Source organism: Delphinapterus leucas, chromosome 19 (genome assembly GCF_059928025.1).
Source record: "Delphinapterus leucas isolate spDelLeu-1000000601 "Yukka" chromosome 19, BTC_Dleu_Yukka2, whole genome shotgun sequence".
In the NCBI taxonomy this organism is placed as follows: domain Eukaryota; kingdom Metazoa; phylum Chordata; class Mammalia; order Artiodactyla; family Monodontidae; genus Delphinapterus; species Delphinapterus leucas.
Window position 1 is genome coordinate 53,206,018 of NC_143147.1, and position 27,837 is coordinate 53,233,854.

The 27,837-nt window shown below is 59.1% G+C and overlaps 1 protein-coding gene and 1 pseudogene across 4 annotated transcripts; one reads left to right on the top strand and one right to left on the bottom strand.

Moving 5' to 3' along the window:
* FMNL1 (formin like 1) lies at nt 1–25,864 on the top strand. 4 transcript variants are annotated; one of them, XM_022565116.3, is made up of 27 exons: nt 2–379; nt 9,680–9,763; nt 11,333–11,446; nt 12,227–12,300; nt 12,654–12,737; nt 13,074–13,211; nt 13,482–13,499; nt 15,016–15,124; nt 16,052–16,128; nt 16,339–16,432; nt 17,308–17,382; nt 17,697–17,807; nt 18,908–19,057; nt 19,550–19,651; nt 19,831–20,083; nt 20,339–20,638; nt 20,840–20,964; nt 21,643–21,845; nt 22,303–22,537; nt 22,698–22,766; nt 23,304–23,384; nt 23,473–23,602; nt 23,722–23,885; nt 24,140–24,241; nt 24,390–24,485; nt 24,756–24,876; nt 25,385–25,864. In XM_022565116.3, exons 1-27 carry the CDS (start codon nt 251–253, stop codon nt 25,486–25,488), a joined length of 3,342 nt encoding a protein of 1,113 aa, XP_022420824.1. In that variant the 5' UTR covers nt 2–250; the 3' UTR covers nt 25,489–25,864. The 4 variants fall into 4 exon arrangements, with proteins under 4 accessions (XP_089757460.1, XP_022420824.1, XP_089757459.1 ...); XM_089901333.1 differs by having other exon boundaries at nt 11,333–11,416; XM_089901334.1 differs by lacking the exons at nt 13,482–13,499; nt 25,385–25,864 and adding an exon at nt 25,032–25,123 and having other exon boundaries at nt 1–379.
* On the bottom strand, nt 25,820–27,837 carry LOC111170243 (EF-hand calcium-binding domain-containing protein 3-like; annotated as a pseudogene).

Sequence of the window (27,837 nt, forward strand, 5' to 3'; positions counted from 1 at the left end):
CGGCCTGCAGCCTGACTTCCTCCCCCGACCCCGCAGCTCGCAGCCCGGCTCCTCGGACGGGGCCGCCCCGATGGGACGCTGCGCCCCGGCCCTTGCGCGCCGCTGAGCCGAGCGCCCGCGTCGCCGAGGCCCCGCCGCCGCCGAGATCCGCTGCCCTCCTCGCCCCCCAGGCCGGGAGCCTCATCCGCCCTCCCCGGGAAAGCTGGATTTCCGAGGCTGGAGGCGCCTGGCCGACTGGGTGGGGACCACCATGGGCAACGCGGCCGGCAGCTCGGAGCAGCCCGCGAGCTCCGCAGCGCTGTCCCCCAAGCATCCCGCGGCGCCCAAGCAGCCGATGCCCGCGGCCGGAGAGCTGGAGGAGAGGTTTAACCGGGTTCTGGTGAGTGTGGCCCGCTGTGCGCGGGGCGCGGGCGGGGGGCGGCAGGGGCTCGCCACGCGTCCCCGCCCCCGGGGGCTCAGGTACCGCTTGGAGATCTCCGGCGGCTTGGTGGCGGCCCCTCCAGGGGGTGGGAGTGACAGTGGTTTCTTAAAGAGTGACTTAGCACTCTCCCCCCAAAACTTTCTTCTGCAACCGTCCAGTCTCCCTCCCCAAGATACCCCCTCCCACAGCGCTTCTGGGTCTAAAGGTCTAAACAAAAATGTCCTGTGAGGAAGTTGGGAGCGCAGCACGCGGGTGGGGGGGGGTCCCGGAGCACCCCCTTCCCCACTGCATGCAGGCCCAGCCACAGGGTGCAATAGCATCTACTTGTGTCTCAGGGTCAAAGACATAAGGGGTTATATTTTAACCTCCTAGGAGCTGGAAACTGAGTAGAGGTGTTTGGTCCTGATCCGCTGGTGCCTGAGCTGCTGGGAGCTGGGTTGTCAGATCATGCAGTTGGGGGTGTCTGTGTTTCTTCCTCACTGCATGTCCGGGAGAGCTTGTCTGTGGGTCCTTATCTTGTGCGTCCCCTCACACCCACTGGAGGGATGAAGGTTAGGAAGGGCGGGGTCAGAATGGGTTGGTCACTCTGGCTTGGGGTGGAGCAAAAGTCTGGAAGCCCCTCTCCCTCACTGTCACCTGCTCCAGGGGATTGGGGGGCTTGGGGACTAGGCCACCGGGGAGGAAGCCATCAACTGAGCCTGGAGGCAGTTGGGATGGATTTGGTGGGTAGGGGCTCCAGAGCAAAGTCAGGGTTCTCTAAGACCTGGTAGAAGAAGGGAGGGGAAATGGCCACTCATTCTCACCTCCCTCTCCCTATCTCAACCCTGTCCCAGGCTCCTTCCCTAACTAATTGCCTGGTGGCCTGTCTGCTGTCAGCTCCCTTGCCAGACCCTGGGTGACAGGCAAATAAGGCCGTGCTTTTCCCCAGAGGCACTTCCAAGTCCGAGCAGGCTAGCACTGCAGGTCTGAGGGTGGGGGCCTGAGGTAGACGCAGGCAGCAGAGCCACGCAGGCTGGTGGCCCTGTTGATTCTTCGTCTTCTCCACCTCCTTGACATCATTTCCCCTCCCCTGGCCTGCCTTGAGGCCCTACTTGCCAGATCCCCTGTGTGGCCCCTCCTCCCAGTTCCAGGAAGTCTTGTCTGCTGCCCCCTCCCAGGAGAAGTGCTGGGAGGGATTTGAAGGAGCTGTAGGGTGGGGCGGGGTCTGAGCTGTCCACGTGAAGGCACCTTGTTTGATTCGGGGAGCGGGAGGGATGCTGAGGGACACCTCACATCAGACTAGTCCCCAAATACCCCACCTCTCCACCTGCTTCCCTTTCCCCAAATCCATGGCTTCACAAAGCTGAGTTGAGCGGAGCAGAAGGGGGAGGGGGAAGAATGAGATAGACGGTTTCTGGGGGCCATCTGGGGAGCCTGAGTTGGTGGTGGATCCCTGGACCTTGGCCAGCCTGACTTTCCCCCTAAATGTGTGTCTATGGATGGGGGGGGATGGGCTCTCAGGGTGAAGTCCAGGTCCCAGTCCGTTCTCTGTTACACACACCAAATGGGGAGGGAGCTGGGTGAGTAATTCAGACCACCGGAAAATCCAAAAGTCAAATGGTGAGGTTCTGATGCCTGTGCAGGACTTGACTGCCACGCTTGCGTGTTTTTTGGCCTTAGCTCCGATTGTCTGAGTCTGACACTAAGTGCCGCTGGGAGTCCCTGAGAACCAGGGCGTGGAGGGCGAAGGCCCACAGAGGGGTCCGAAGGTGTCCTGGTGGCGAAAGCGGTGGTGGCTAGGTAGAAATCTAGGGCAGCAGCACCCACTGGGGTTCACCGGCCCCCTCCCCAAGGAACCCCAGTGTGTTTACACTTCCCCCTTCTTCCTGGGGATGGATCAGCCTGTCCCATGTCTTGTATTCACAGAAGGCACCCAACCCAAGGTCACTTGGCTAAGAACCTCGTTCCGCACTCCTCACCACCGTGCCCTGGGACTATACCCTTGGCCCCTGCCTGAGGCTGGCGGGGGGTGGGGTGGGGTGGGGGAGGTGGGGGGTGGATGCAGATTTGGCTAAAACTATAGTCCCAGTGACGGGGATTACAGGGAGTGCCTCCATCTGAGCACTGCCTCCTTGGCCAGAGCTCAGCCCTGTCCTCAGTGAATGTCTAAAGAAGAGGGCTTCCCTGGTGGTGCAGTGGTTAAGAATCTGCCTGCCAATGCAGGGGACACGGGTTTGAGCCCTGGTCCAGGAAGATCCCACATGCCGCGCAGCTAAGTCCGTGCGCCACAACTACTGAGCCTGCGCTCTAGAGCCCGCGAGCCACAACTACTGAAGCCCGAGCGCCTAGAGCCCGTGCTCTGCAGCAAGAGAAGCCACCGCAATGAGAAGCCCGCGCACTGCAATGAAAGAAAATGAAAGAAAGGGTAGCTCCCACTCGCCGCAACTAGAGAAAGCCCGTGCGCAGCAACGAAGACCCAACGCAGCCAAATAAATATAAAATCCTTAGGAAAAAAAATTAATAAAAGGAGAAGAGCCTCAGACTGCTGAGTGGTGGGCCTCCCACCCCCAGGGATCCCCCAGTCTGGAAGGGGGAAGCACAGCCCTCCCCTTGGGATCTAGTCACATGGCCCCAGGGAACCTCTTGCTTTCACTGAAGCTCAGCCCTTTCATCCCTGGTGGGTGGTAGGATCCTGAAATCTAAAACCACTCCTTGGCTTCTGGCTGTGGAACTCCTCTTATGGGTTAGGGGTATCCCGACCGAGGCCCACTGCCAGACAGGAGACGCGGGTGCTGTTCTCCCTTTCCCCCGGGCAGCCTTTTTCCCGTGCAAGAATGGGTGGTGCGAGCTACTTTTCTAGGGAGGCTCTGAGAGAGAGGGGTGCCCTTGCTTAACTGGTGGTGCGGAGGAAGAGCAGGTTGATCCAGGGTTTCCACCTGCTGCCTTAGCAACAGTGGAGGAGTGATGGCTGCCTGCCGCAATGGTGGGAAAACCTGCCCACCGAGCTCCATGCTCTCGCCTCTCCTACCCCACGCTGAACGCTGGGTGTCTTCCAGCCTCTTCAGGCATTCCCCTGCAGGGGTCAGGGTTTGGGGTGGCAGGGCACTCCTTCCAGGCCTGTCAGAACTGCCAGGCTTACAGCCTGGCCTAGGACACCCCTGATGTGTCTGGGCAGGGAGGCGCCTGTAACTTAGGGGCAAAGGGATCAAGGGAAGGCGCTGTGATGTGCTTGAGGCCAAGTGATGCTGCCATTCAAGAGGAGAGGAATTTACCTGATGGGGCCTGGCACCCTGGGGTGCCCTTAGCATGTGCCCAGGCTGCGTAGGGAGGTCAGGGCAGTCCCCGGCAGGGTGTGGGTGCTGCGAGTCCTGCTTTTCGCTGGGCTCCTTCCCTGCTGGGGCTGGGACTGGGGGTGAAGGGCAGATGGGCGTCTCCATTCTGTAGGCTGTGACCGAGGCGCTGCCTCCTCAGGCAGCTCCCTCCTCTGGGGTGGGGCAGATGAAGTTTGGCGCATGGAGCTGTGGGTCGCTTAGGCCCCGTGCCTCCCATCTCTGGGGCCTCACGTGGAGGATCCCAATGGGGCTGTGGCCCCGTGTCAGAGGCTGGGCTGGGCAGAGGCCGTGGGGTGCCATTCCCAGCAGGCAGTACTGGCACGTGCTGCCCCTGGAAACACAGGGATGTGGTAGGCATGACTCACAGTGACATCTGGGACCAGTTGGCAAAGAGCTGGGGGAGATGGGCAGGAACAGGTGGGGCTGCTCTTGGGGCCACCTCTAAATTTTTCCTGGGAACATGGAGCCCCGGAAGGTGGCTCAGCCCTCCCTGCCTCTGAGAAGGGCAGGGGTTACTCACAGGAAAGGCTGAGTAGCTTCCTGGGCTTTGGGGTCATGAAGTTTGGGAGTTGAGTTTTGTCTTTGCCACTTACTACCTGTGTGACCTTGAACAAGTTACCCACCTTCTCCGAGCTTCAGTTTTCCTCCCGTGTAAAAAGATAATAAAAATGGTATATGCCAGGGACTTCTCTGGCGGTCCAGTGGTTAACACTCCACACTTCCAACGCAGGGGGCGTAGGTTCCATCCCTGGTTGGGGAATTAAGATCCCGCGGGCCGTGCGGTGCAGCCCCCAAAAATGAAAAGGGTATATGCCAGCCTGCTAGGATTGTTGAAGGGATTAAGTAGAGTTGAGGGGATTAAACGGAGTGCTTAGCACAATGCCTGACACGGAACAAGTGCTCAGTAAACACTGTCCACTGTGAGGACAGGATGATGTCGAGGCTGATCTGGTCCTCTTCGTCTTGGGGCCCTTCGAGGTGAAGGAGCCCAGACCCTGCCTCTTCCCTCCCCCCACCTCCGTTTCCAAGACCAACCAAGGGTGCCATCTTCAGTCTTCAGCAGTCACAGGTCAGGCTGCCCTCCCTGCCATCAAGCACGTCAGCCACAGAGGGGCCTAGATGAAAACTGCCTGGTGGCCGGAAACCACGAGAGGGAGGGCCCACCTCTCCTGGAGGGTGGGGCAGCGGTGGCACTAACGGTAGCTGTGTGCACATGGGGAGGGGTGGGGAGGCCTCCACTTCCCTCAGAGAGAGGGTGTGCTGGTGAGGGGGGGTTCCCCAGTGAGTAAGAGCTCAGTGTGGGCAACAACAGGAAATGTAGGGTGCTGGGTGGCAGGAAATGGGGCCGGCTGTTCCTGGTTCCTCAGACAGGCGCGGGGGCCAGGTTGTCTGCAGAAGACCCCTGGGAGGCCGGGACCCATGTTTCTCATTGCTCTGAGCGCTCCTTCTTCCGAGGAAACTGAGTCTTCTTACCAGCTTGCCAGCTAGGTCACCTTGGGCAAGCAGCTTAATGGCTCTGTGCCTCAGTTTCCCGTTTGTGGAAAGGGGATTATAATAGTGTCTACTGTGTAGGCTTGTTGTTGAGATTTAAATGAGTTAATAGATGTAAAGCCCTTAGCATGGCACCTAGCACGGATTGAATGTTTGGGGGAATATTAATTATTGTTGCTGTCGTTATTCTCCTACCAGCCTGGATTATAAGGGCAGTGCCTGCTGCTCTGACTCCTACCCTGCTTGCCCTTGTTCCTGCCATGGGGACCCTTCAACCCTGATGGGAGAAGCTGTTAACTTTTTGGGGTTCTTAGCACCCTAGGGCCGGGTTACCCCACACCCTCCTCTAAGCCTGGGATTGCTTATAAGAGCCCTAGAAAATCCATATACCAGAATTTTTAAAAGAGGATAACGTTGATTGTTTTTGGAGATGCCCTGAGAGCTCTAAAACCAAGCTTGAAGCCATGTAGAGGTGGGCAGGGGAGATGGATGGGGAAGTGGGGCCGGGGGACAGGGCTGGCTTCTGGATCCATCAGGCTGTGGAATGCCTGTGGGGCTGGTCTGAGACGGGCTGGTGCCTAAGTTCAAGGGCATCCCAGGGCTTGAAGGGCTGGGCTTCCTAGGGAGAGGGTGGGCGGGTGGGTTGGGACGTAGTCTCAGCTCAAACTAAAAGTGAAACTGGAGGGTGTGACTGTGTCCACATGTAGCCGGAGCCCCTTCAGTCTTCAGGGACACCTGCCCACATGTCAGTGTTGGGATGGGGGGCTGCCTGCAAGGGGCTGGCCTTGGGTGTGCAGGGCTGGAGGCCCTTCTGACACACAGAGAGGGGACAGGGAAGCAGGGGAATGATCCCCACCCATTCTAATAGGAGGAGCAGGGAAACAGCTCCTTCTCTTGGCCACACCCTGAGAGGTGAACCCTATCTCCCTCTTCGCAAAGTGTGAAGGGCAGCAGCGGGTGGGAGCTGGAGGCTCAGTTCATTTTTGGCCAAGCCTTGGAGACAGGTCCACTTCTCCGAATGTTTTCACCAATTTCTGTCCGCCACACAGCCCTCACCTTGGGGTCTTCAGTGGACTCCCCTGACCCCCCCAACCTGTGACATGCCTCTTCATAGTGGTACGTCCCTGAAGAGTATTATTATGTCAAAACACAGCTTCTAACATAGGGGCAGGACAGGAATAAAGACGCAGACATAGAGAATGGACTTGAGCACACAGGGAGGGGGAAGGGTAAGCTGGGACGAAGTGAGAGAGTGGCATGGACATATATACACTACCAAATGTAAAATAGATAGCTAGTGGGAAGCAGCCACATAGCACAAGGAGATCAGCTCGGTGGTTTGTGTCCACCTAGAGGCATGGGATAGGGAGGGTGGGAGGGAGATGCAAGAGGGAGGAGATATGGGGATATATGCATATGTATAGCTGATTCACTTTTTTATATAGCAGATGCTAACACACCATTGTAAAGCAATTATACTCCAATAAAGATATTAAAAAAACAAAAACAAACGAACAAAAAAAAAACCCCACACAGCTTCTCACTGAAGTGTTCCCGGGAGCTCTGTGAGTCTGAGGTAGGAGGGAAGTGTGCCCATTTTATGGAGGAGAAGTTGAGGCTCAAGGAGACAAAGAAGCAGTCAGACTAGGTGGGCCCAGAGCCTGGGTCCCCTGAATCCCGCTTGGGTTCCTCCACATCACAGCCGCCACCCCCCTCACAGGAGGCAGGTGTTCCCCCCACACACCGCGCGCACGCCCCCACCCCCCACCCCCGCCACGCACACCTGGACTTCCCGGTCCTTCCCTGTCCCATCTGAGGGCCATCAGCCAACCTTCTGCTTGTCTCCCAGTCCCCAGCCCCATGGCGCTGCCTCCTTGCTAAGGGCCCCGAGTCTGGGGGTCTGTCACTGTTTCCAGGATGGCCTCACCCCACTCTGAGTGAGTGGCATTGCTGGTCCCTCTCCTGCTTCCTACGGTACCCGTCTCCTCTGTGGGCACAGCCGAGGAACAGCTGCTAATTAGTGCTCAGCGCTGTCAGAGCTATTTCTGATTTCCGAGCCTAAATTTAGCCCGTCTAGCAGGCTGGCATGTAGGCCCGGGGGCCTGAGGAGGCCCAGGTGGGGAAGGGGCAAAGGGGTGCCCTGCCCTCCACCACTGCTGGGACGGGGCGCTGGCCCAGCAGAGACTTCCCCCTCCCCAGTAATAACCGCGGGCTGAACTGGGGGAGTGGACCTGGGCGCTGGTTCTGGGTTGGCTCAGGGCTCAAAGTCAGCCTGGCTCCCCTCTTACTGGGTTCGTGACCTTGGGCAGGTGACTGAACCAATGTGTGCTGCACCTGTGGGATGGGACTAATGGCAGTGCCAATAGTGGTGGTGAGGGTGGAAGGCTGCCGTCTGTGAGCAGGGCTGGTAAGCCTTCGGGCGAAGCTGGCACCACAGTTGTTGGAGTCATTATGATGATTAGTTGCTGTCTCTAGACGTGCACTGCGGCCATTCCTGGAGCCAGCAAGTCCCCAGGGTGGGTGAGAGCCCAGAAGGACCCACGTCAGGAAGCGGCGATCTCCTCTAAGGCTCAGCTGCCGAGCCCTCCCCCTCACTCCTCTGCGCCCTCCTTCCCCCGCCACCACCTCCTCCTCCGTGCTGGCCGCGGGTTCAGTTTCCCTGGCATCGCCTGCCTTCTCTCTCTGCTTCCTCCTCCCGCCTCAGCCTTGGCCCCCACCCCCACCTCGGCGCTGCCCGACCCTGGGTCTCTGTGGGGTGGGGATGGATCTGGAGGGACCAGGGAGAAAGAGAGAGAGAGACAGAGGCAGAGAATGGTCCCAGGGAGGCCTCCCTGGCCAGGTACATCCTTCTCTGGGCTCCAGGGCCCCTTCCTGGGCAGTCCCTCCCATGGGGCAGGAGCTGTCCTGGCTGTCGGCAGGTTGGGGGAGGGCAGCCGATGAGACCGCAGGTGGTTTCCTCCATCTGGACTCACTTTCACAATGGGGGAGAGGAACGACGCATCGCCGTGCCCAGTCGGCCCGGGGGGGCCTGGTGGATGGGCGGTTTCACCTCTCAAGTGGGGCCCTGGCCGGAAAGCTTGGGCAACCGGGGCAGAGGGTACCAAGCTTCCTGTTGTCTGGGGCCGACCTAAGGCAGTGATTTTCGGGGTGAGGTCTGGCCAGAGACCCCGAATTAGGCTTAGCGCCCGGGAGAGGAAGCTGGCCGAGAAGCCTTGGGTGGGTGTGGCCCCTTCTCTGCTCCAGCTGTGGCCTCCTCTCAGGGCCTCTCAGGAGGATGTGTAGTCTGAGCCATCAGAGCTGGTGACAGGGGCCTCTTCTACCCTGGGTTGGGGCTCCCTGGGGCTCCCACATCCCCAGTACAGACTAAGCTCCTTGAGGGCCAGAACTGTCTTTTGGAGCCTGACATATAGTAGACCCTCAATAAACCTGGGGTTTACTGAATCGGGGTGAACGGGCACCATCTGCTGGTTCTCTTAGGGAGACACGCCAAGTCCTGGGGGTCCAGGGAGCTCCTAGCGCTGGTGGCACCTGGTGATTCCATAGCACCAGGGGAGACACCAAGCCTGTCCTGTGGGGAGAAGTTCGGCAGGCACGTTGTACCCTTGTCATCTGTGGCTGGGGGAGGAGGACCTAGGCAGAGCAGTGCTGACCTTTCTTAGCTCTTGAGGGGAGTCCCAGCCTGGGCCACCAGCACCACAGACCCAGCGTGCTGGCTGCTGTCCCTGGTTCCTGTAACTGGGTGACCTTCCCCTGGAATCCACCTGGGCCCTGCAGCCACCATGCACCTGCTTGGAACTCCCTGCCCATCTGACCTCATCTCCCTCGGTCTGTCCCGAAGTGACCAAGTGGGAGGGGGCTGGAGAGGGACGGGGGCTGCTGGCTGCTGTCCTTGCAGAGGCTTTGTGGTGTTTGTGAGACACTGGTGCCCTGAGCTGGGACCACATACACGTGTTGTTTGGTGGCATGTGGGAACGGGGCACAGTCCACGCCTGGCCACACTTGGGCCTGGCCAGAGACGGGTCCCTGTTAGCTTCCCATGCAGATGGGAGAAGAGATGGTACCCCCTTATCACATGTGGGGAAACAAGCCCAGAGGTGCCTGATGTCCCGGGAAGTTAGGCTGCGAACCCACGCTCCTGCCTTCGTGCCAGTTGTGCCGGGGGGGCGATTTAGGGGTGACGGAGCCCAGGCCCTGGAGTCAGGCAGACTTGGATTCAAATCCCAGTGTCACTTTCTAGCTGTTGGGCCTTCGGAAAGGTGCTCCATCTCTGGGACTCGGTGTTCTCGTTGTCTAATGCTACTTATTTCCGGGGGTGAGGTGGTGACGGGACTCATGTGAATGACAGGCCTACTAGGGAGTTGGCCTCTAGTGGGTCCCCTGACAATGCCCATGGTCCTCTCCCCCTCGGGTTAGGGCCCCAGACTCAGCATCTTTATCTTGTCGTCCTTCTCCCCAGAACTGCATGAACTTGCCCCCGGACAAGGTCCAGCTGCTGAGCCAGTATGACAACGAGAAGAAGTGGGAGCTCATCTGTGACCAGGTGGGCACAGGCCCATTCCGTCATCCGGGTGCTCTGTCCTGGCCAGGCTGGGGCTGGCAGGAGAGGGGACACTGCCACGCTGCCGCAGGGCCAAGACCCTGCCCAGAGGCCAGCGTAACATCTGGGGAGGGTGCTGAGGGCATATGCAGGACTCTGGAATCCCCCTGTGTTGGGCCTGGGCCTCCCCAGGGACCTTATGAGTCACGAGCAGGGCTGGGTCTGCCCTCTGAAGAGCTGACAGGGGCTGGTCCAGGGTACTGGCCAGGGCAGCTAGGGCCGTGTTCCCATCCTCCTTGCTGAGCTTCCCGGGGCAGCCTCTGTCCACCCTCCAGCTCTGGACTGGGGAAGAGAGGGACAGCCCTAGGGCTGGACATCTTCATTCCACCCCATGGGAGGTGGGGAGGAGGGTCAGGAATTCCTGTCCTCCTTTGACCTTGGATCCAGAGGAGCTGTAGTCAGCCAAGCAGTTCCCCAAGTCAGCCAGCTCCCGAGTGGCAGAGCAGGGACTAGAGGCCCCGTCTCCCGGTTCTCAGTCGCCGCCTGGACTTGCCACCTTCGTGGCTCTCTTGGCTGCCCCAGCCCCTTCAGCTGTGGGGCTGCTGTCTGAGGTAGCAGGGAGGATGCCTGCTGTGGCAGGGAGGGGCCTGGCTGCCACAGTGATTCAGAGAGGGAGGGAGGCGGGCCTGTGGCCCTGGAGGCTGGGGGTGGGGATTTGGGGAGCAGGGAGCCTCTCCTGGGAGCCAGGGCTGAGCCTTCGGCTTCTGCTAGTGGACCAGGATGGGATGAGCTGGCAGGGCAGAGTCTGGGGGGTGAGGGCAGGGCTATGGGGAGAGGGTGGGGAGCTGCCTCCGGAGGCTTTGGGGCTGGGGTAGGGGTCCCTGCCCCTTTGGCCTGGCATCTCAGGTTGAGCTCACAGAGGCCTGGGAGAAGTGGGAGGTTGAGGGGGGTGGCTGGGCATATCTGAGGGGTCTGGACTGGGAAGGGTGGGAGCTCCTTTGGGTGGAGGCCCTCTAGTGGGGCCCCTGCCTCTTGTGTGAGTGGCTCCTGGAGCCCTGGATGGGGTGGGGGAGTTAAGGATTGTTTTGTTGAGCACAGGTCACGTGCTCGCACGTGCGCACTCACACACACAGGTGAACACGACGACTGGGGTGGAGCCCTGCGGGAGGGGCCCCCATCCTGCTAGGAGCTGAGCGCTTCATAAGGCCCTTCCAGAGTGTTCTTCCTCCTGGTACTCCCACTTCTGGGCTGGGATGTGGCCCAGGGAGGGCACAGGGCTGGGAGGGTGCCACTCACTGGCCTGCCTGAGTCTTCCCCTCCAGGGTGGGGTGTATAGTAGGACTGACCCCTCCACACTCCATCCAGGCTGTTCTAGGCCTGTGGCCATAGACCAAGGGACGGCCTGGCCGGGGACTGGGGTCTTTTCAAGTGGCAGGCCGAACGTTTGGGTTTATGCCTTTGGTATTCAGGGGGGTCTTAAGGCAGCCTGGGACCTTGGGTCAGAGCTAACAAAGGGACTCTGGGACAAGGGTTGGCCACTTGCCCCTTGTACATCCTATTCCATCTCCGCAGGAGCGGTTTCAGGTCAAGAACCCCCCTGAAGCCTATATCCAGAAGCTGAAGAGCTACCTGGAAATCGGTGGGGTCAGCCGAAAGGTAGCAGCAGATTGGATGTCCAACTTAGGGGTATATGTCGCCCCCTTTTTCTCTGTCCCTTTCCCCCTGCACTTTCCAAGCTCTGGGCAGCTGGAGTAACTGTGTGTATAGACTTTTCTGCAGGCTTCTGTGGGTGCGTGGACGCGTGTGTGTGCGTTTTCACAGGGGACTGAGAGTGCCCTGGGCGTGCACTTTCACGGGTTCCTCTGCAGCTCCTACTTGTACTCAGATGTGTACACTTGTGTGTACTTGTGTAGTGTGTGTGCACGTGTGCACACTGTGTGCCCAGGCATGGATGTGCGTGTGTGTATTATGTACGTCCTTTTGTGTCCGCATATGGATGTATGTGTATCCTTGAGTCTTTGTATAGGGGTGTGTGTGTGTGTGTGTGTGTGTGTGTGTGTGTGTACCCCATGTGTCTGTGTGTGGATATGTGAGTGTCTTATGTCTATGTACCCACTGTACTTGTGTATGGATATGCACGTGTGTGTGTACCCAGGGTGTTCATGTTTGAATGTGTGTGTACCCTTTGTCCTCATATATGGGTGTGTGTGTGTGTGTGCGCGCGTGTTGTATGTCTGTGTCTAGAGACGTGTGTGCCTCTTTCGCGTCTGTGCGTGGCCATGGTGCGCACCCTGTGTGTCTGTATGGGGGCGGTGTATGTGTGGCCTGAGTATGCTTATTCCGCTGGGCAGGTGTGTGGAGGTGGTCTAGACAGCCGAGTGTGAAAGGCCAGCTGTCGGGGTGGGCAGGCACTGTGGGCTGAGGCCTGCGCTCCACCCACCAGACTCCCCTGTTCTTGGCTCCCAGTTTAAGAGGAGAGTCCAGGAGTCCACCCAGGTGCTACGGGAGTTGGAGACCTCCCTGAGGACCAACCACATTGGGTGAGCAAGGGCTCAGATTTCCCTGGGGAGGTCGGGGGAGGGGGAGAGCTCTGGCAGCAGGCAGCCCCTGGGTTCCCCTTGTTATCCTCCCATCCCCCCCGCAGGCTGTGCCTATGGGCCCCCTCCAGGCTGGGTGTCCTCTCTTGCCCACCCTCTGCCTGCCCCTTGAGGCATGGCTGGGCCGTGGGTCCTGCCCGAGGCCTCTACCATCATCGCCTGGCGTCACTGGGTCTTGCGAGGCTGTTGTCTTCCTGGGAAAGGGCAGCCCACGGGCCCTTGCTGTGCCCATTCTGTGCCAACACTGGGCAGGACCTCCCTCCTGGGCGGCACTCAGGGAGCTCTGTGCCCTGCAGGTGGGTGCAGGAGTTCCTCAACGAGGAGAACCGTGGCCTGGATGTGCTGCTCGAGTACCTGGCCTTCGTGCAGTGCTCTGTCACGTAAGCCTGGCCCTGCCCTTGTGCCCACCCCCAGAGTCCGTGCCTTCCTGCGCCTCGCCCACTCCTCGGGCCGCTTCCAGGCAACTTAGCCTGGGTCCACCCTGGAGCCCTGCAGTTGGCTTGAGCAAGGCCCCTTCCTGATGGTCTGCCGTGGACGGGGAGGGAGGTGGCCTGCGGTGGCCAGCTGGGACCTGCTAGGCCCAGCACAGCGCCAAGAACACAGCCTCCTCCGCCTGCCCCCAGTTTCTACTGCAGATCTGTCTCTCCCTGGGTTCCCCCCACCCCCTCTGAGGTGCCGTGCAGTGTTGGCCTCCATCCCCAGTCTAACCCCCACAGGTACTACATGGAGAGCACAGACAATGGGGCCCCGGGCTCCGAGAAGAGCAAGCCGCTGGAGCAGTCGGTGGAAGATCTCAGCAAGGGCCCGCCCTCATCCTTGCTGCCACAGCCCAAGAGCCGCCACCTGACCATCAAGTATGTGGGCCCCCTGGCGGGGTGGCAGGTGGTGGGGTGAATGGAGAATTCACCCCTGGACGGCTGTACCCAGCCTGCTCCACCAGGGCCCTGGGGGAGGTGAGAGGGGTAGCCTGGCATTGGGGATCAGAGTAAGGGCCTCACCCAGGGCTCGGGAAATGTGTGTGTTAAGAAGCCTCTGGGGTGCTGGTGAGATAAGGGGGGGTTTCAGGGTCGGTGGGACCCCTTTTGTATCATCTAACCCCCTGTTTTCTCCCATGCGGACTCCAGATGCCCCCCTTCTCCCCGGTACGTAGCCACCTAGGGGCAGGTGCATGCCTGGTCAGCTTCCAGGGTGGCGGTGGGGTTGGGTGAGGTGTTCAACTCAGGTGACACCCCTGGATTCAGCTGCTTCGGATACGTCAGCCCACCCTAACTTATGACATCCTGCTGGGAGGTGGGGAGAGGGAAGGAGATGGCCCTGGAGCCTCATGTGGACACCAGGTACCTTCCTTCCCACTCTGGGTCTAGGAAACCAACTTCATCTTAAGTTCTAAACTCTCACAATATATTTCTTTGTTCATTCATTCATTCATTCAACAAACATTTTTTTTTAGCATTTACTATGTACCAGGCATGGTGGTAGATTCTCAGGTGACAGATTACCCTGCCCTTGGGAGCCTTCCATCTAGTAGGAGACGGTGTGTGACAGGTTGTCATGGAAGTATGACTGGGAACTCTGAGTAGGGAGGTGGCCACTGCCTGGGGCATCAGGAAGGCTTCCCAGAAGAGATGACGCTGGAACTGTGTCTTGCAGATGGATAGAGGCTTTAGAAGCAGTGATGGGAACAGGGAAGGGCATTCCAGGCAGAAGGAACAGCACAAGCAAAGACTCAGAGGCACATTTGAGCAATGACGGGAAAAGGGAGATGTGGCAGGAAGAGCGAGGAGTGGGGCCTTCCAGTATTGACTGGCGGTTCTGCGACAATGGAAAAAATCATGTTTCTTTTAGCGAAAAATCAGCAAAACCATTCATAGAGCACTTACTATGTGCCAGGCGCTGTTCTAAGCTCATTTCATAGTCCCAACAACCCTATCAGGAAGGTACTGTTATTACCATTCCTATTTTACAAAAGAGGAAACTGAGGCCCGGGGAGATTAAGTAACATGCATGCCTAGTAATCAGTGAGCTGGGATTTGACCCATGGCTGTCTGAATTGTCAAGATGCAAGGTAAACTCACGTGGCTGTGAGCGCCACCTTGTGGAGAGTATTTTCATGGCCGTTCACAAGCTTTGGCGGTCTTTTCCCTCTGTAAGCTCTCCATCCCCACAACACAGCAACTGTTTTTTTTTTTTTTTTTTTTGCCGTACTCGGGCCTCTCACTGTTGTGGCCTCTCCCGTTGCGGAGCACAGGCTCCGGACGCGCAGGCTCAGCGGCCATGGCCCACGGGCCCAGCCGCTCCGTGGCATGTGGGATCCTCCCGGACCTGGGCACGAACCCGTGTCCCCTGCATCGGCAGGCGGACTCTCAACCACTGAGCCACCAGGGAAGCCCCAGCAACTCTTTTTAATACCAAGTCGCTGTTAGGGGGTCTTTGCTTCCCTGACCCCCGCCTCTTCACCTCTCCCCCGGAAATGCCAGGCCCCAGGCCTAAGAACTGAGGAAGACTTCCGGCCCTCAGCTGGCCTCTTTGGTTGGGTGGACGGGAAGCAGACGTTTCCAGATGTGCCCCCTCTTACTCCAGTGGCCATCTGAGTGGTGGGGGGAATAGGAAGCTGGGTTTGGGACTCTGACCCCTGCTGCCTCCTCCCCACCTGCCCAGGCTGACCCCGGCCCATAGCAGGAAGGCCCTGAGGAATTCCCGTATCATCAGCCAGAAGGATGACGTCCACATCTGCATCATGTGTCTGCGTGCCATCATGAACTACCAGGTTGGTCAATGGGCGCGGGGCATTGACCCTGACTGTCCCCCACCCTGTCCCCACTGGAGAGCCCTGGGGATCTGGGCTGTTAGTTCAGGGTCTTGAGGCTGATGAGTCTTGAGGGGAAGCCCAGATTTCTGCACCTTCCTGGTCAGGTCCCTTAGAATACCCTGGACATGGCTGGGGGCATGGATATGCCTCACGTGGGGACTTAGGCACCCCACTAAGAAAGGCTGCACACCAGGGAGAGCAGCCTCTGGGTTATTTCATTTGGAGGGGTGATTGGTGAAGCCGTTCCTCCCTCACTCAGCTGGCCTTAAAGGACTCACTTTGTCCAAGGTACTGAGTCTTGACACTGGCTTTTGAGCAAAAGCATTTATTTATTTATTATTATTTTTAAATTAATTAATTATTGGCTGTGTTGGGTCTTTGTTGCTGCGTGCGGGCTTTCTCTAGTTGTGGCGAGCGGGGCTACTCTTCGTCGCAGTGCGTGGGCTTCTCACTGCGGTGGTTTCTCTTGCTGCGGAGCACGGGTTCTAGGTGCGCGGGCTTCAGTAGTTGTGGCGCGCGGGCTCAGTAGTTGTGGCTCGTGGGCTCTAGAGCTCAGGCTCAGTAGTTGTGGCGCACGGGCTTAGTTGCCCTGCGGCATGTGGGATCTTCCCGGACTGAGGATCACACCCGTGTCCCCTGCATTGGCAGGTGGATTCTTAACCACTGCGCCACCAGGGAAGTCCCAGACAAAGGTATTTAAAAAGAGGGACCAGGCTTTGGCTGCCACCCAGGAGGTTGTGGTTGGATATAAAGACCTTCCTGGGAATTCCCTGGTGGTCCAGTGGTTAGGAATCCACGCTCTCACTGCCGGGTTCACGTAGCCAAAAAAAAAAAAAGAACCCTGGGGGGTCTGCCTGGAGGAGCTGACCTCTCCTTTCTCCCCAGTCTGGCTTCAGCCTCGTCATGAACCACCCAGCCTGTGTCAATGAGATTGCTCTGAGCCTCAACAACAAGAACCCTAGGTGATTTCCAGGCCCCTAACCTTTCTCCATGTCTAGTTTCTCCTCCTACTTCACCCCTTGCCTACTCTGTCCCCTGAGTTCTCAGGACCGCTACCCAGGCTCATTCCCACCCCATCAGCTCCCCTGCCCTCCCCCCTAGCCAGGCCCACATCCACCTTTGCTGCGGGGCCTGCCTGTTCGCAAGGGACAGCCTGCCCCTTCTCTCCCCAGAACCAAGGCTCTGGTGCTGGAGCTGCTGGCAGCAGTGTGCCTGGTTCGGGGAGGACACGATATCATCCTTTCCGCCTTTGACAACTTCAAGGAGGTAATGGAGCCCCCGCCCAAACATGTACTTGCCCTCTAGTGTTGCTTGGAGCCCTGTTGCTGCCAACTGTGGCTTCTGCTGGGGACAGCTAGGGACGCTGGGTGGGTATTTGGGGAGTTTCCTCATCTGAAGGGAAGGTACAGGGTCACGCAGGGGCACTGCCTGGGGCGACAGGGACAACTATGGGGATCTGCTGAGCCTCTGCCCAAACTGGCCTTGATCCACACATCTCGGAGCTGCTGGCTCTGGTTAACAGGCTCGCGAGAAGGAGCTGCTTGAGCGTATGATGCACAAGGCAGCACGGGATCAGTGCCTTCCTTTAATGAACATTCGTCAAGGGGCTACTATGTGTCAGGCACAGAGTGGGCGCTTGGGATACATTAGTGAACAAAAGAAACAAAGAAGGCAGTAGAAGACAGATAATCAGCAATATAATAAATAAGCAAATTACACAGTCTATGAAGAAATCGTACATGCTCTGGGGAAAAAAGTCAGGGAAGCTGTCAGGGGAGGGGGAACTGGTTGCCGGGTGGTTAGGAAGCCTCATTGAGAAGGTAAGATTTGAGCAAAGTTGTGAGGGAAGTGAGGGATTGATGTGGTGGCTGTCTTGAGTAAGAGCACATCAGGCAGGTGGAACAGCAGGTGCAAAGGCCCTGAGGTAGGAATGTGCCAGGATGCCAGTGTGGCCAGAATGGGTCAGTGTTGGGGAGGGCTGTGAGAGATCAAGAGGGAATTGAGGTTTTGAGCAGAAGAGTGACATGGCCCGACTTAGATTTAACTTGAGAGGCGCTCACAGAGGCATAAAGGGGACAGCTGGAAGATAGCTTAGGAGGTGTGTCACTGGGACCTCAGTGACAGCCATTCCTCCTACCCAGGTATGTGGGGAGCAGCACCGCTTTGAAAAGCTGATGGAATATTTCCGGAACGAGGACAGCAACATTGACTTCATGGTGAGCTCAGGAGCCCAGCCTGGGCCAGGTCACCCTAGGGTGCCAGGAGCAGTTAGGAGCCTGGGTATCTGGGATCTGGGCTCAGCTCCTGCAGATATGAGGACTGAGTGGTTGGTGGGGGAGGGGCGGATGTCAGTGACGGGGAGGCTGGGAGGAGGGTACGTGGGACAGATATGGGTGGGACAAAGCTGGATTAGTGGGGTGAGAAATGTGGCAAGGATGGGGGACTTGGGGTTAAACTGGGGGGGGGGTGGAAGTCACTGAGAACCCCCCACCAAGAGGATCATAGACCTGCTCACTGCCCCGCCTCCCAGGTGGCCTGCATGCAATTCATCAACATTGTGGTACATTCGGTGGAGAACATGAACTTCCGCGTCTTCCTGCAATATGAGTTCACCCACCTGGGCCTGGACCTGTACTTGGAGGTGAGCCCTGCACTCCCCCCAGGACTTAACCACTTGCTTGCTGCAGAGTATGGCTCAGTGGTTAGCACAGATGCCAGGGTCAGGCAGACCTGGGTTCAAGGTTCAAATCCTGACTCTGCCACTTCCTAGCTCATGTGACCTTAGATAGGTCTCTTCTCGCTAAGCCTCACTTTTCCCATCTGTAAGATAGGAGAATCGTAGAAATAATAAAGACTGTAACTGTATAGAGTAGTACCTGCCGCAAAATAGGCACTCAGACCATGGAGCTGTTGTTGCAGGTGCTAGAACAGGCTCTAGGTGGCCCTCGGTCTGGCTCTGGGAGCACCAGACTCAGATAGGCATACAATGGGGAGCACAGAGATACTGGGCCAAAGCAGGAGCTGGCTCATGCTGTATGGATCTGGGTCGTGGGGGAATTCCTTGCTCTGGGGAAGATGGGCAGAGGGGCTTGGTACTTCGTGGCTCAGCCTGAGCAGAGAAGTTGTAGCTTTCTTCTGATTTCTTTGTGAGGCGTCCCAGAGGAGCAGGGCCTTCGGGATTGGATTTTTGAAAGCCAGGATCAACAAAAGGTGAAAAGCAGGCTAGGGTGATATGTCCATTCAATGGAATATTATTCAGCCACGAAAAGGAGCAAAATAGTGATACATGGTAGAACGTGGATGGGCCTTGAAAACATTACGCTATTATGCTCAGTGAAAGAAGCCAGACACAGAGGCCATATATTGTACGCTTCCTTTATACGAAATGTCCGGAATAGGTAAGTCCATAGAGACAGAAAGATTGGTGGTTGCCAGGGGCTGGGAGAGGAGGGGATGGGGAGTGACTGCTAACAGGTACAGGGTTTCTTTTTGGGGTGATGAAAATGTTCTGAAATTAGATAGTGGTGATGGTTTGCACAACCTTGTGAATATACTAAAAACTACTGAATTGTACGCTTTAAAATAGTGAATTTTATGGTATATGAATTATATCTCAATAAAAAATAAAGAAACAAAAGTGGGCTAGGGCTCAGGCCCCTTTGTCTGGGCTCTGGTGTGATGGGGGGTACTGGAAAGATCCCTCACACCAGGACTCAACCTGAACCTTCCGTCTGGGGACAGAGGCTTCGGCTCACGGAGAGTGACAAGCTGCAGGTACAGATTCAGGCCTACTTGGACAATGTTTTTGATGTGGGCGCGCTGCTGGAGGACACTGAGACCAAGAATGCTGTGCTGGAGCACGTGGAGGAGCTGCAGGAGCAGGTGGCCCTGGTGAGAGCTGCTCCTGAACTTGGCCCAGCACAGAGTAGGCCCACAGAGCCCCACACGGATATCAGCCACTGGTTCTAGGTGTGAGCTGGGGGTCCCTGAGTTTCACCAGAATCCTTTGGGTGCCTTTCTCAATGAATGAATGTTCATTGAGCTCCTCCACTGGGCTGGACCTCTGAGGAAGGCAGGTCTTCTCCTCTCCAGGTGCTCGGACCCCAGGCCCTGGTTTGGGTGGAATTGGGTGCCTGGGGCCCCTGCCAGCTCCCTCCCTCATCAGTGGTGCCTTGGTTTCCCCTCCTGAGAGCACTTCAGCGCTCTCAGTACCTCACCTACTTGGGTTCAAGTGCCAGGCTTGGCTGCCCCGCGGCACCCCAGGGCTAAGCACATCCGGAAGCCTCCCCTAGCCCTCCAGGCAGGCATGCCTCGTGCCGCCCCCTCGGTGCCCATGCCAATGCCCGGCTGCGGGTGGGAGCTCACCATGTGCTGGTGCCACAGCTGACAGAGCGGCTTCGGGACGCGGAGAACGAATCCATGGCCAAGATAGCAGAACTGGAAAAGCAGCTAAGCCAGACCCGAAAGGAGTTGGAGACCCTGCGGGTGAGGTTGGGGGGACGGGGGGTAGGGCGGTGGGTGGGCCGGGCCAGGGGTGGGACGGACTTCCAAGAACAGACCATTTGGGGCTTCTAGGCTTGACACCTCCCTCCACCCCGGCAAGAAAATGGGGGCTCTGTGCCAGGCTTGCCGGTGGTTACTAACCCCCCACCGGCGGCTCGCAGGAGCGCTTCAGCGAATCGACCCCCATGGGCACCTCCAGACGTCCCTCTGAGCCTGAGAAAGTGCCTGCCCCTGCCCCGGCGCGGCCCTCAGCGCTAGAGCTGAAGGTGGAGGAGCTGGAGGAAAAGGGGTTGATCCGTATCCTGAGGGGGCCCGGGGATGCCGTCTCCATCGAGATCCTCCCGGTCGCTGTGGCAACTCCGAGCGGCAGCGATGCCCCGACTCCGAGGGTGCCCATCGGCTCCCCCAGCCCAGGTGTGCAGGGGCTTCACGCCGGGTGGGGTAGGAATGGCGGAACCGGGACGTGCATGAGGAGCCTGGGGACACATCTCAGGCGGGGAGAGGTGGGAGGGGTAGGTTTGGATTGTGGGCGTGGCTCAGGCAGGTGCGGGTGGGTCGCAACGAGCCCAGTGCGCATGTGTAGGGCGGGGAGGCGGAGACATGACCCCTCAACCTAAGAAATTGACACGCCCTTCTCCCCGCCCCCTCCCCGGTTCTCGCTGGGCTCAGAACTCCCACCTGCAGCAGAGCCGGTTCCCGGAGCAGTAACCCCGCCGCCGCCGCTGCCGCCCCCACTACCTGGTCTCCCCTCCCAGCAGGATGCCACGCCCCTGGCGCCCCCACCGGCCCCGCCCCTCCCAGGCAGTCCGGAGCCCCCGCCCCCGCCGCCGCTGCCGGGAGACCAGCCGCCCCCACCCCCGCCGCCACCGCTGCCTCCGGGCGCTGACGGTTCGGTGCCTCCACCGCCCCCACCGCCTGCGGGAGGTCCCTCTGCTGCTCTTGGAGGGCCTGGCTCAGAGATGGGCCCGGGTGAGTAGACTGTCCAGGGCATGGGGACGAGGCGGGGGTGCGGTGGGGGGTACTCTGGCTTCAGTATCCTCCAGGACCCTCTGTCTGTGGGCCTCCTACTGCCTCCAGTCTGCTCTGTGTGTCCTCACTGGGCCTGGGCCCAGGTTCCTTCCAGCCATGGCACCTACTACTGCCCCAGTGACCACTCCCTCTCTGTCCCAGGAATGAAGGCCAAGAAACCCATCCAGACCAAGTTCAGAATGCCCCTCTTAAACTGGGTGGCCCTGAAACCCAATCAGATCACAGGCACTGTCTTCACTGAGCTCAATGATGAGAAGGTGCTGCAGGTGAGTGGTCCTGCCTTGCTGCCAGTGTGGGCACCAGAGAAGGGGGGGGACCTGCCTGGATCATGCTGGGCACTGGGGGTGGTCACCTCCTCTACCCCATTTTATGGAGGAGGACATGGAGCCCCAAGAATGGGGGTCAAGCTAAACTGGACTAGTGCATCTCGTAGGCAGTGTGTCCTGACTCCCTTGGAGGCTTTCCCTCCATGCCTGCAGAGGGGCTCATCCCTCCCCTAAGTCTGGCCTCTCTCCTCCTTTCAGGCCCCTCTCCCACCACTTTCCCACAGACAACCAGGGCCTCAGCCCTTCTAACTACACTTTCAGTTTTCCAAAAGGGTTGTGTTCTGTTGCCTCCAGGCCATTGTTCATGCTGTTCCTCTGCCTGGAATGCCCTTCCCTTTCCTCTTCTTAACCCTGGCCAATTTGGCTCTTGCTTCAGCTGAAGCGGCTTGGAGTCTGGGTCCTCTGGATGGGGTGCTGTTCCTGCCCCTCCTTGGTGCTCCATGTGCTTCGCCTGTATCCCCCATCAAGGTGCATGGTCAGGCTGCGTACTGGTTTGTTTCTCTGCTGGTGGCCTGGTCAGGGCTGGATAGGTGGCTCTAGTACCAAGCATGGCGCTCAGCCAGGAACGCACCAGCCCCCGGCCCCGCCCAGCCCCACCTCCTCTTTCTGCACCCTCAGGAGCTGGACATGAGTGACTTTGAGCAGCAGTTCAAGACGAAGTCCCAAGGCCCCAATGTAGACCTTAGCGCCCTCAAGAGTAAGGCATCCCAGAAGGCCCCCAGCAAAGCCACGCTCATCGAGGCCAACCGGGCCAAGAACCTGGCCATCACCCTGCGCAAGGGCAACCTGGGGGCAGACCGCATCTGCCAGGCCATCGAGACGTGAGTACCTCTGCCCCAGGCTTAGAGGCAGCGCAGCCCCTCTGCTAGGCCGGGGTTCTTAGGCAGATAGTAAAAGAGCCCCAGCTATGGAACAGAGCCCATCAAGTCTCATACCAATGCTGGTCGGAGAGTAGGGCAGGGAACTGTATTCCCATTTTCAGGTTAAGAAAACTGAGGTCATACTGTGAGTCCATGCCCGGATGGAGATGTTCCTTTTGCCTTCTTGCCTCCTTACACTGAGGCCCAGGCATTTACTGCTTGGACGCCGCCACTGATGTATGATTGGGACTCCGGGCTTCCTAACTCCCAGCTTCCCTTGACTGTTATCTCTTATTCCCCGAAGCTGTTGGCAATAGCAAATAGTTAAGTTCATTTATTCCATCAAGTAATGGGGTAGGAGTGGTCCTGCTCTCAAGAACTGGTGAGTGTGGAGTGATACTGGCCCCTCCCCTCACAGGTACGACCTACAGACCCTTGGCCTGGACTTCCTGGAGTTGCTCACCCGCTTCCTGCCCACAGAGTATGAACATAGCCTCATTGCCCGTTTCGAGCGGGAGCAGCGACCCATAGAGGAGCTGTCAGAGGAGGACCGTTTCATGCTGCGCTTCAGCCGCATCCCCCGCCTGCCCGAGCGCGTGAACACGCTCACCTTCCTGGGCAACTTCCCAGATACTGCCCAGCTGCTCATGCCGGTGTGCACGGGCTGGCAGGGCGATGCGGCCTGGGCTGGGATTGGGGAGGAGGCAGCTTGCAGCCTGGTCTCCAAGAGGGCATCTGGGAGTACTTGAGCCTCCTATAGGCTTCCCCCCACTCCCGCCCCAACTTACCATGCCTCCCCCATCCCACCCCCAGCAACTGAATGCCATCATTGCAGCCTCAATGTCCATCAAGTCTTCGGACAAACTCCGCCAGATCCTGGAGGTGAGAGCCTAGGGCAAGGGTCTAGGAGGCGGGGCCCACCCATGATGCCTTGCCTGTTCTGGGTTGTGTGAGAGGGAGACCCAGGCCCTGCCCTGAGTCCCTGGGATGCAACAACTATAAGGTTCCCACTTCTAACATCCAGGCTCAGAAGGGCAAAGCTAAGGTGGGGATGGGGGCCGTGTTACAACAGCGTACCTCACACCCTGCCTGAGGGTTCATTAGCAGAGCATCGTGTTGTCGGGCTGTGAGGGAGATGGTGACCCCACAGCCTTGGAGGAGGTGTTGGCAGCACAGTTTTGGGTAAGGATGGCAGGTGACAAAATTGGGTGTGCCATGGTGTTGGCTGTGCACATGTGTCAGACCCGCATATGCATGCGTCATGGACCTGAGGCATCCACGCAGGAGTTCGGTGGGCGCTGAGTGCAGGGCTTGCTCTTTACCACCTTTTCTCCTTGTGCAATTTATACTTCAGGGGGTTTCCTCAGCCCCAGCACCTGGCTGAGCTCCCCCCCGCCACCCCCACCCCGCCTCTTGCAGATCGTCCTGGCTTTCGGCAACTACATGAACAGCAGCAAGCGTGGGGCAGCCTATGGCTTCCGGCTCCAGAGTCTGGATGCGGTGAGGGGGCGGGGCAAGGAGAGGTCCCCTGGCCCGGGGGCTGGGGCATGGCTGGTGGCCTGGGGCTTACAGAAGGTCCTCACTGCAGCTGCTGGAGATGAAGTCGACTGACCGCAAGCAGACGCTGCTGCACTACCTGGTGAAGGTCATTGCTGAGAAGTACCCACAGCTCACGGGTTTCCACGGCGACCTGCACTTTCTGGACAAGGCGGGCTCAGGTATGGGTGGGGGGAGGGGCTCAGCCCCGGGGACGGATACAGGTTGGGAGAAAGCAACGGGACCACAGGAGGTAACTGGATGGGAATGCTGCCTCTCTGCTGCCCCACCTCCCACTCAGTGTCCCTGGACAGCGTGCTGGCCGACGTGCGCTCCCTGCAGCGAGGCCTGGAGTTGACCCAGCGGGAGTTTGTGCGGCAGGATGACTGCGCAGTGCTCAAGGAGTTCCTGAGGGCCAACTCGCCCATCATGGATAAGCTGCTGGCAGACAGCAAGACGGCTCAGGTGGGCTGGGGCTGACCCGGCCCGGGAGGTGGGGAAGCTGGGGTGGGGGGTGAAGGACTACCTAGGTGGGGTTGTGTAGCCAAGGCCTGGAGCGCTATGACCACAGCAGGGACGCCTTGGGGGGATGGGGCAGGAGGGAGCAGCCACCTGCCTGGAGGAGGAGAGATGAAGTGGCCAGTGTCTTAAGGGGGTACAGAGCAGTGGTCAGGCTCCGAGGGGTCTGTGCTGGTGGGGTTGACAGGCTGTGCCCGCAGGAAGCCTACGAGTCTGTGGTGGAGTACTTCGGAGAGAACCCCAAGACCACGTCCCCATCCATGTTCTTTTCCCTCTTCAGTCGCTTCATCAAAGCCTATAAGGTATGTGTGTTTGGTGGGTAGGCTGGGACCCCTGCAGGGCATTGCAGCCTCTCCACCTGGGCAGTGGGAGTGGTAGGGGTTATTTCTGCTGGGGGGCGGAATAGAGAAGGGAGGACTCCCCTTACGCAGACCTGCCTTGGCCCCTCAGAAAGCCGAGCAGGAGGTGGAACAGTGGAAGAAAGCAGCAGCTGCCCAGGAGGCAGGCACCGACACCCCGGGGAAAGGGGAGCCCCCAGCACCCAAGGTAGGCAGCTGCCCCTGAGCTTGGTACTAGGATCCAATGATGCTTGGTATCCTCACCCCAAAGATCTGGCCCTCCTGCACGCCCTTATTTTTATGGACTGACCCTGCCCAAGGCCAGGATGCCCCAGTAGCCTGGGGTGGAAATGGGTTCCTTTTCCTCAAGCCAGCTCCTCTTACCATGGGGGAGCAGGCAGATGGTCTAGGGTTTAGTGGCACGGGGGGGGAAGGGGATCCTGGAGTTGGAGCGATATACCCTCGCCCTCCTCCCCAGTCCCCACCCAAGATCCGGCGGCAACAGATGGACCTCATCTCTGAGCTGAAACGGAAGCAGCAGAAGGAGCCACTCATCTATGAGAGTGACCGTGATGGGGCCATTGAAGATATCATCACAGGTGAGGACTTGGTGGGGCCTGTCCTGTCCTTGGTCTGTCCTATGCTGTCCTCCATCTGCCGCCCAACCCTGGGGGTCTGGCTGCCTCACTGCCTCTTTGCTACTTTTCTTTTTTTCCTTTTCCCTTTCTCTCCCCTCCTCCCTTCCAACCCTCAGTGCTCAAGACGGTGCCCTTCACTGCTCGCACCGGCAAGAGGACGTCCAGGCTCCTCTGTGAGGCCAGCCTGGGAGAGGAGATCCCCCTCTAGCCCCCAGGTACCCAGCGGCCTGGCCTCTGATCCCAGTGGCTGCCCACAGCCCTGGGGGCCCTTGGGGGGACTGAGTCCTGCTGCCCTCCCCTGGACCATGCATAGCTGGGCTGTGTTGGAGGGAGGTCTGATAAACAAACAGGCTCCCTCCCACGTGCACACAACCTGTGTCCCTAGAGGGCTGAGGCCTGTGCCCTGGAGTGGTGTCCCAACCCTGGGCAGACTCCTGAAAAGGTAAATGTCTCTCCTCTCTGCCTCCAGATCTGCGGAACCAGCCCTACATCCGCACAGACACAGGCCGTCGCAGCGCTCGTCGGCGCCCCCCCGGACCCCCCCTTCAGGTCACCTCCGACCTCTCCCTGTAGCCACTATTTCTGCAGATGGACCGGGAGGCTGGGAGGGGGGGCAGGGAGGGTGGCAAGCCAGGACTCAAGGAAGGTGGTCCTCAGCTCTGCTGGGCGGGGCGGTCTCCTCCGCCGAGGTCCACACCATGCGCCCACCTCAGATAGGCGGGTGCACCCTCATCTGGCCACTGGGGGCAGCATCTCTGGCCCCTCCCCCCAAATGCTGCTTGCAGCACCCCTCTTCCCCCAAGAGTCGTACTTAGCCTCAGCCAGAGCCTGGCCTGTAACTTATAAAGTGCAACCTCGCGCCCCCTCCACCCCCCCCCACCCCGCCCCAACTCCGGGGACTCCCCGTGGACCTTATTTTTATACAAGATTAATAAAGACGTTTGCAAAAGATCCGCGTCCGCTCCGTGCCCGCCCCCACCAAGCGCAACGTGTTTTCGCTCAGCAAACGCTTTACTTGCACAAGTTCTTCATAGCAGGTCTCTGCAAACAGGCTGGAGAGGGGGAGAAGGGCTGCTTCTGCACTAGAGTTGCGGGGGAGGGAGCCAGCTTCGAAGGGCGCGTATACCCTAGCGTCTGGCCCACGAACCCTGAGGAAGCGCGGAGGGGGCGTGCAGAGGGTCAAGCCTGCTGCTCGGGTTAGAGACGCAGGGTTAGCTCCACCTCAGTCCACCTTTCTGCCGGCCCCGCCCCATTTCCGTCAGTCCCGCCTCCTACCTGGGTCCCCGGCCTCGTTTTCTTATGCCCCGCCGTATCCTTAGTCGCGCCCTTGAGTGATTTATTGCATCTCCGCCAGTCAGGGCCCAATTTCTTGGAGTTCTTCCACTCTTCGCCTGCCCCGCCCCTCCCCGTCTGTCTGCCCCGCCCCTCACATGGCCCGCCCCTTATCTGCAGGAACCGGCCCCGCCCGCTGGCCCTGCCTCTTTCGACTTTCACCTTGGCTGAGCCGCCCACGGTTGGGCCGGCGCTTGGGTTGGCTGGGCTGGTAGGACTTGGGAAGTCGGACGTCTGGGCGCGGGGTTCGGTTCCGCGTGTGGAATTCTGACTGCGTCCGCCCGTTCAGGTTAGGTATCTGGGAGTAGGCGCTGCGCGCACCTGGGGCGAGGAAGCCGGTAGGAGGAAAAGGAGCGGCCAGTTCTGAGGGCGGGTCCCGAGAGAGAGTCCCCAGTCTCGCAGGTCCCCGCCCAGCCCGGGCGCACCCGCTTTGTGCAGTCCGTGCAGCGAGCACGCCAGCTCGGCACTGGAAAGGCCGCTAAGGTGCGCGGCCTGGCAGAAGATCGCGAGGCCCGCCTGAGAGCGCGAGGTGCGGCCGTGGCCGCCGGACCCGCCCTTCCAGTTCGAGTTCTGACGCAGAGACCGCTGCTTCTTGGAGTAGGGGCTTGAAGGAGGAAAGTGGGTAGCCACCTCAGACAGCGCCTCCCCCAGTCCTCTCCATCTCACCGGTGGGGAAACCAAAGCAGGACAGAAAGCCACTTTGGTCTGGGGGCAAGTTGGGGCCCAGGAAACTGACCCAGAATTCAGGGCTCCCGTCTCTGGGCCAGGGACATCTGGGGACTCCTGCAGGGGCAGAGCCTGCTCCCCCCATCTTGGGCCCTGAAGCTGGGTCCAGCTGTGCCCACCTCATCACCTCCTGTACCGGCTTGAAGGGTACAAAGCCCAGACTCATCAGCTTGAACAGCATCTCTAAGAAGAGCGCTTGCAAGCCCTGGGGATCACAGACCCGGCTGTTCCTCACCTTGCCTAGGGCCAGAGAACATGGGGACAGGTAAGCAAGAGGCTCCCCCTGGCCAGGTCCACTCCTGCCCCACCAGCCTTGCCCCTCACCCAAGCACTGAGCGAGTCGGTGGCTGTCAGTGAGGACAGCCAGGAAGTCTTTGAAGCTTACGGTTCCATCACCTGGGAAGAGAGAGAGGACGGGGTGCTGTAGGTGCCTACCCCGCCAAAGCCCTACTCTGCATACGCGTTAGGGGCTTGCCAGCAGTTCGAGGCATAGAGCATCCAGTCCTGCCTCTGGCCAAGCGTTGTCCCAGGTTGAGTGGGGGAGAAATAGCCCTTGCCCTTGGGAGCCCCAAGTCAGGATGATTATCACAACAGGAATGTTTAGGGGATCCGGGATAGGCATGTTGATCAGGGCAGACTTCCTGGAAGAGGGAACTTTAGAATAGGACCAGGCCCAGGATTTTGTGGGCAAGGGAGGTGTTCTTCAGGGCTAGAGGTGGGAGAGGACAGGAGGGCAGGGACAGGGTCACCCACCATCCAAGTCTGCCTGCCGTAGAACCTCACACATCTCCTGCGGGTTTAGCTGGACACCCACATGGCACTGGGCAGCTTTCTGCTGCGCGTGTCCATGGTGCCTGTCGGGCT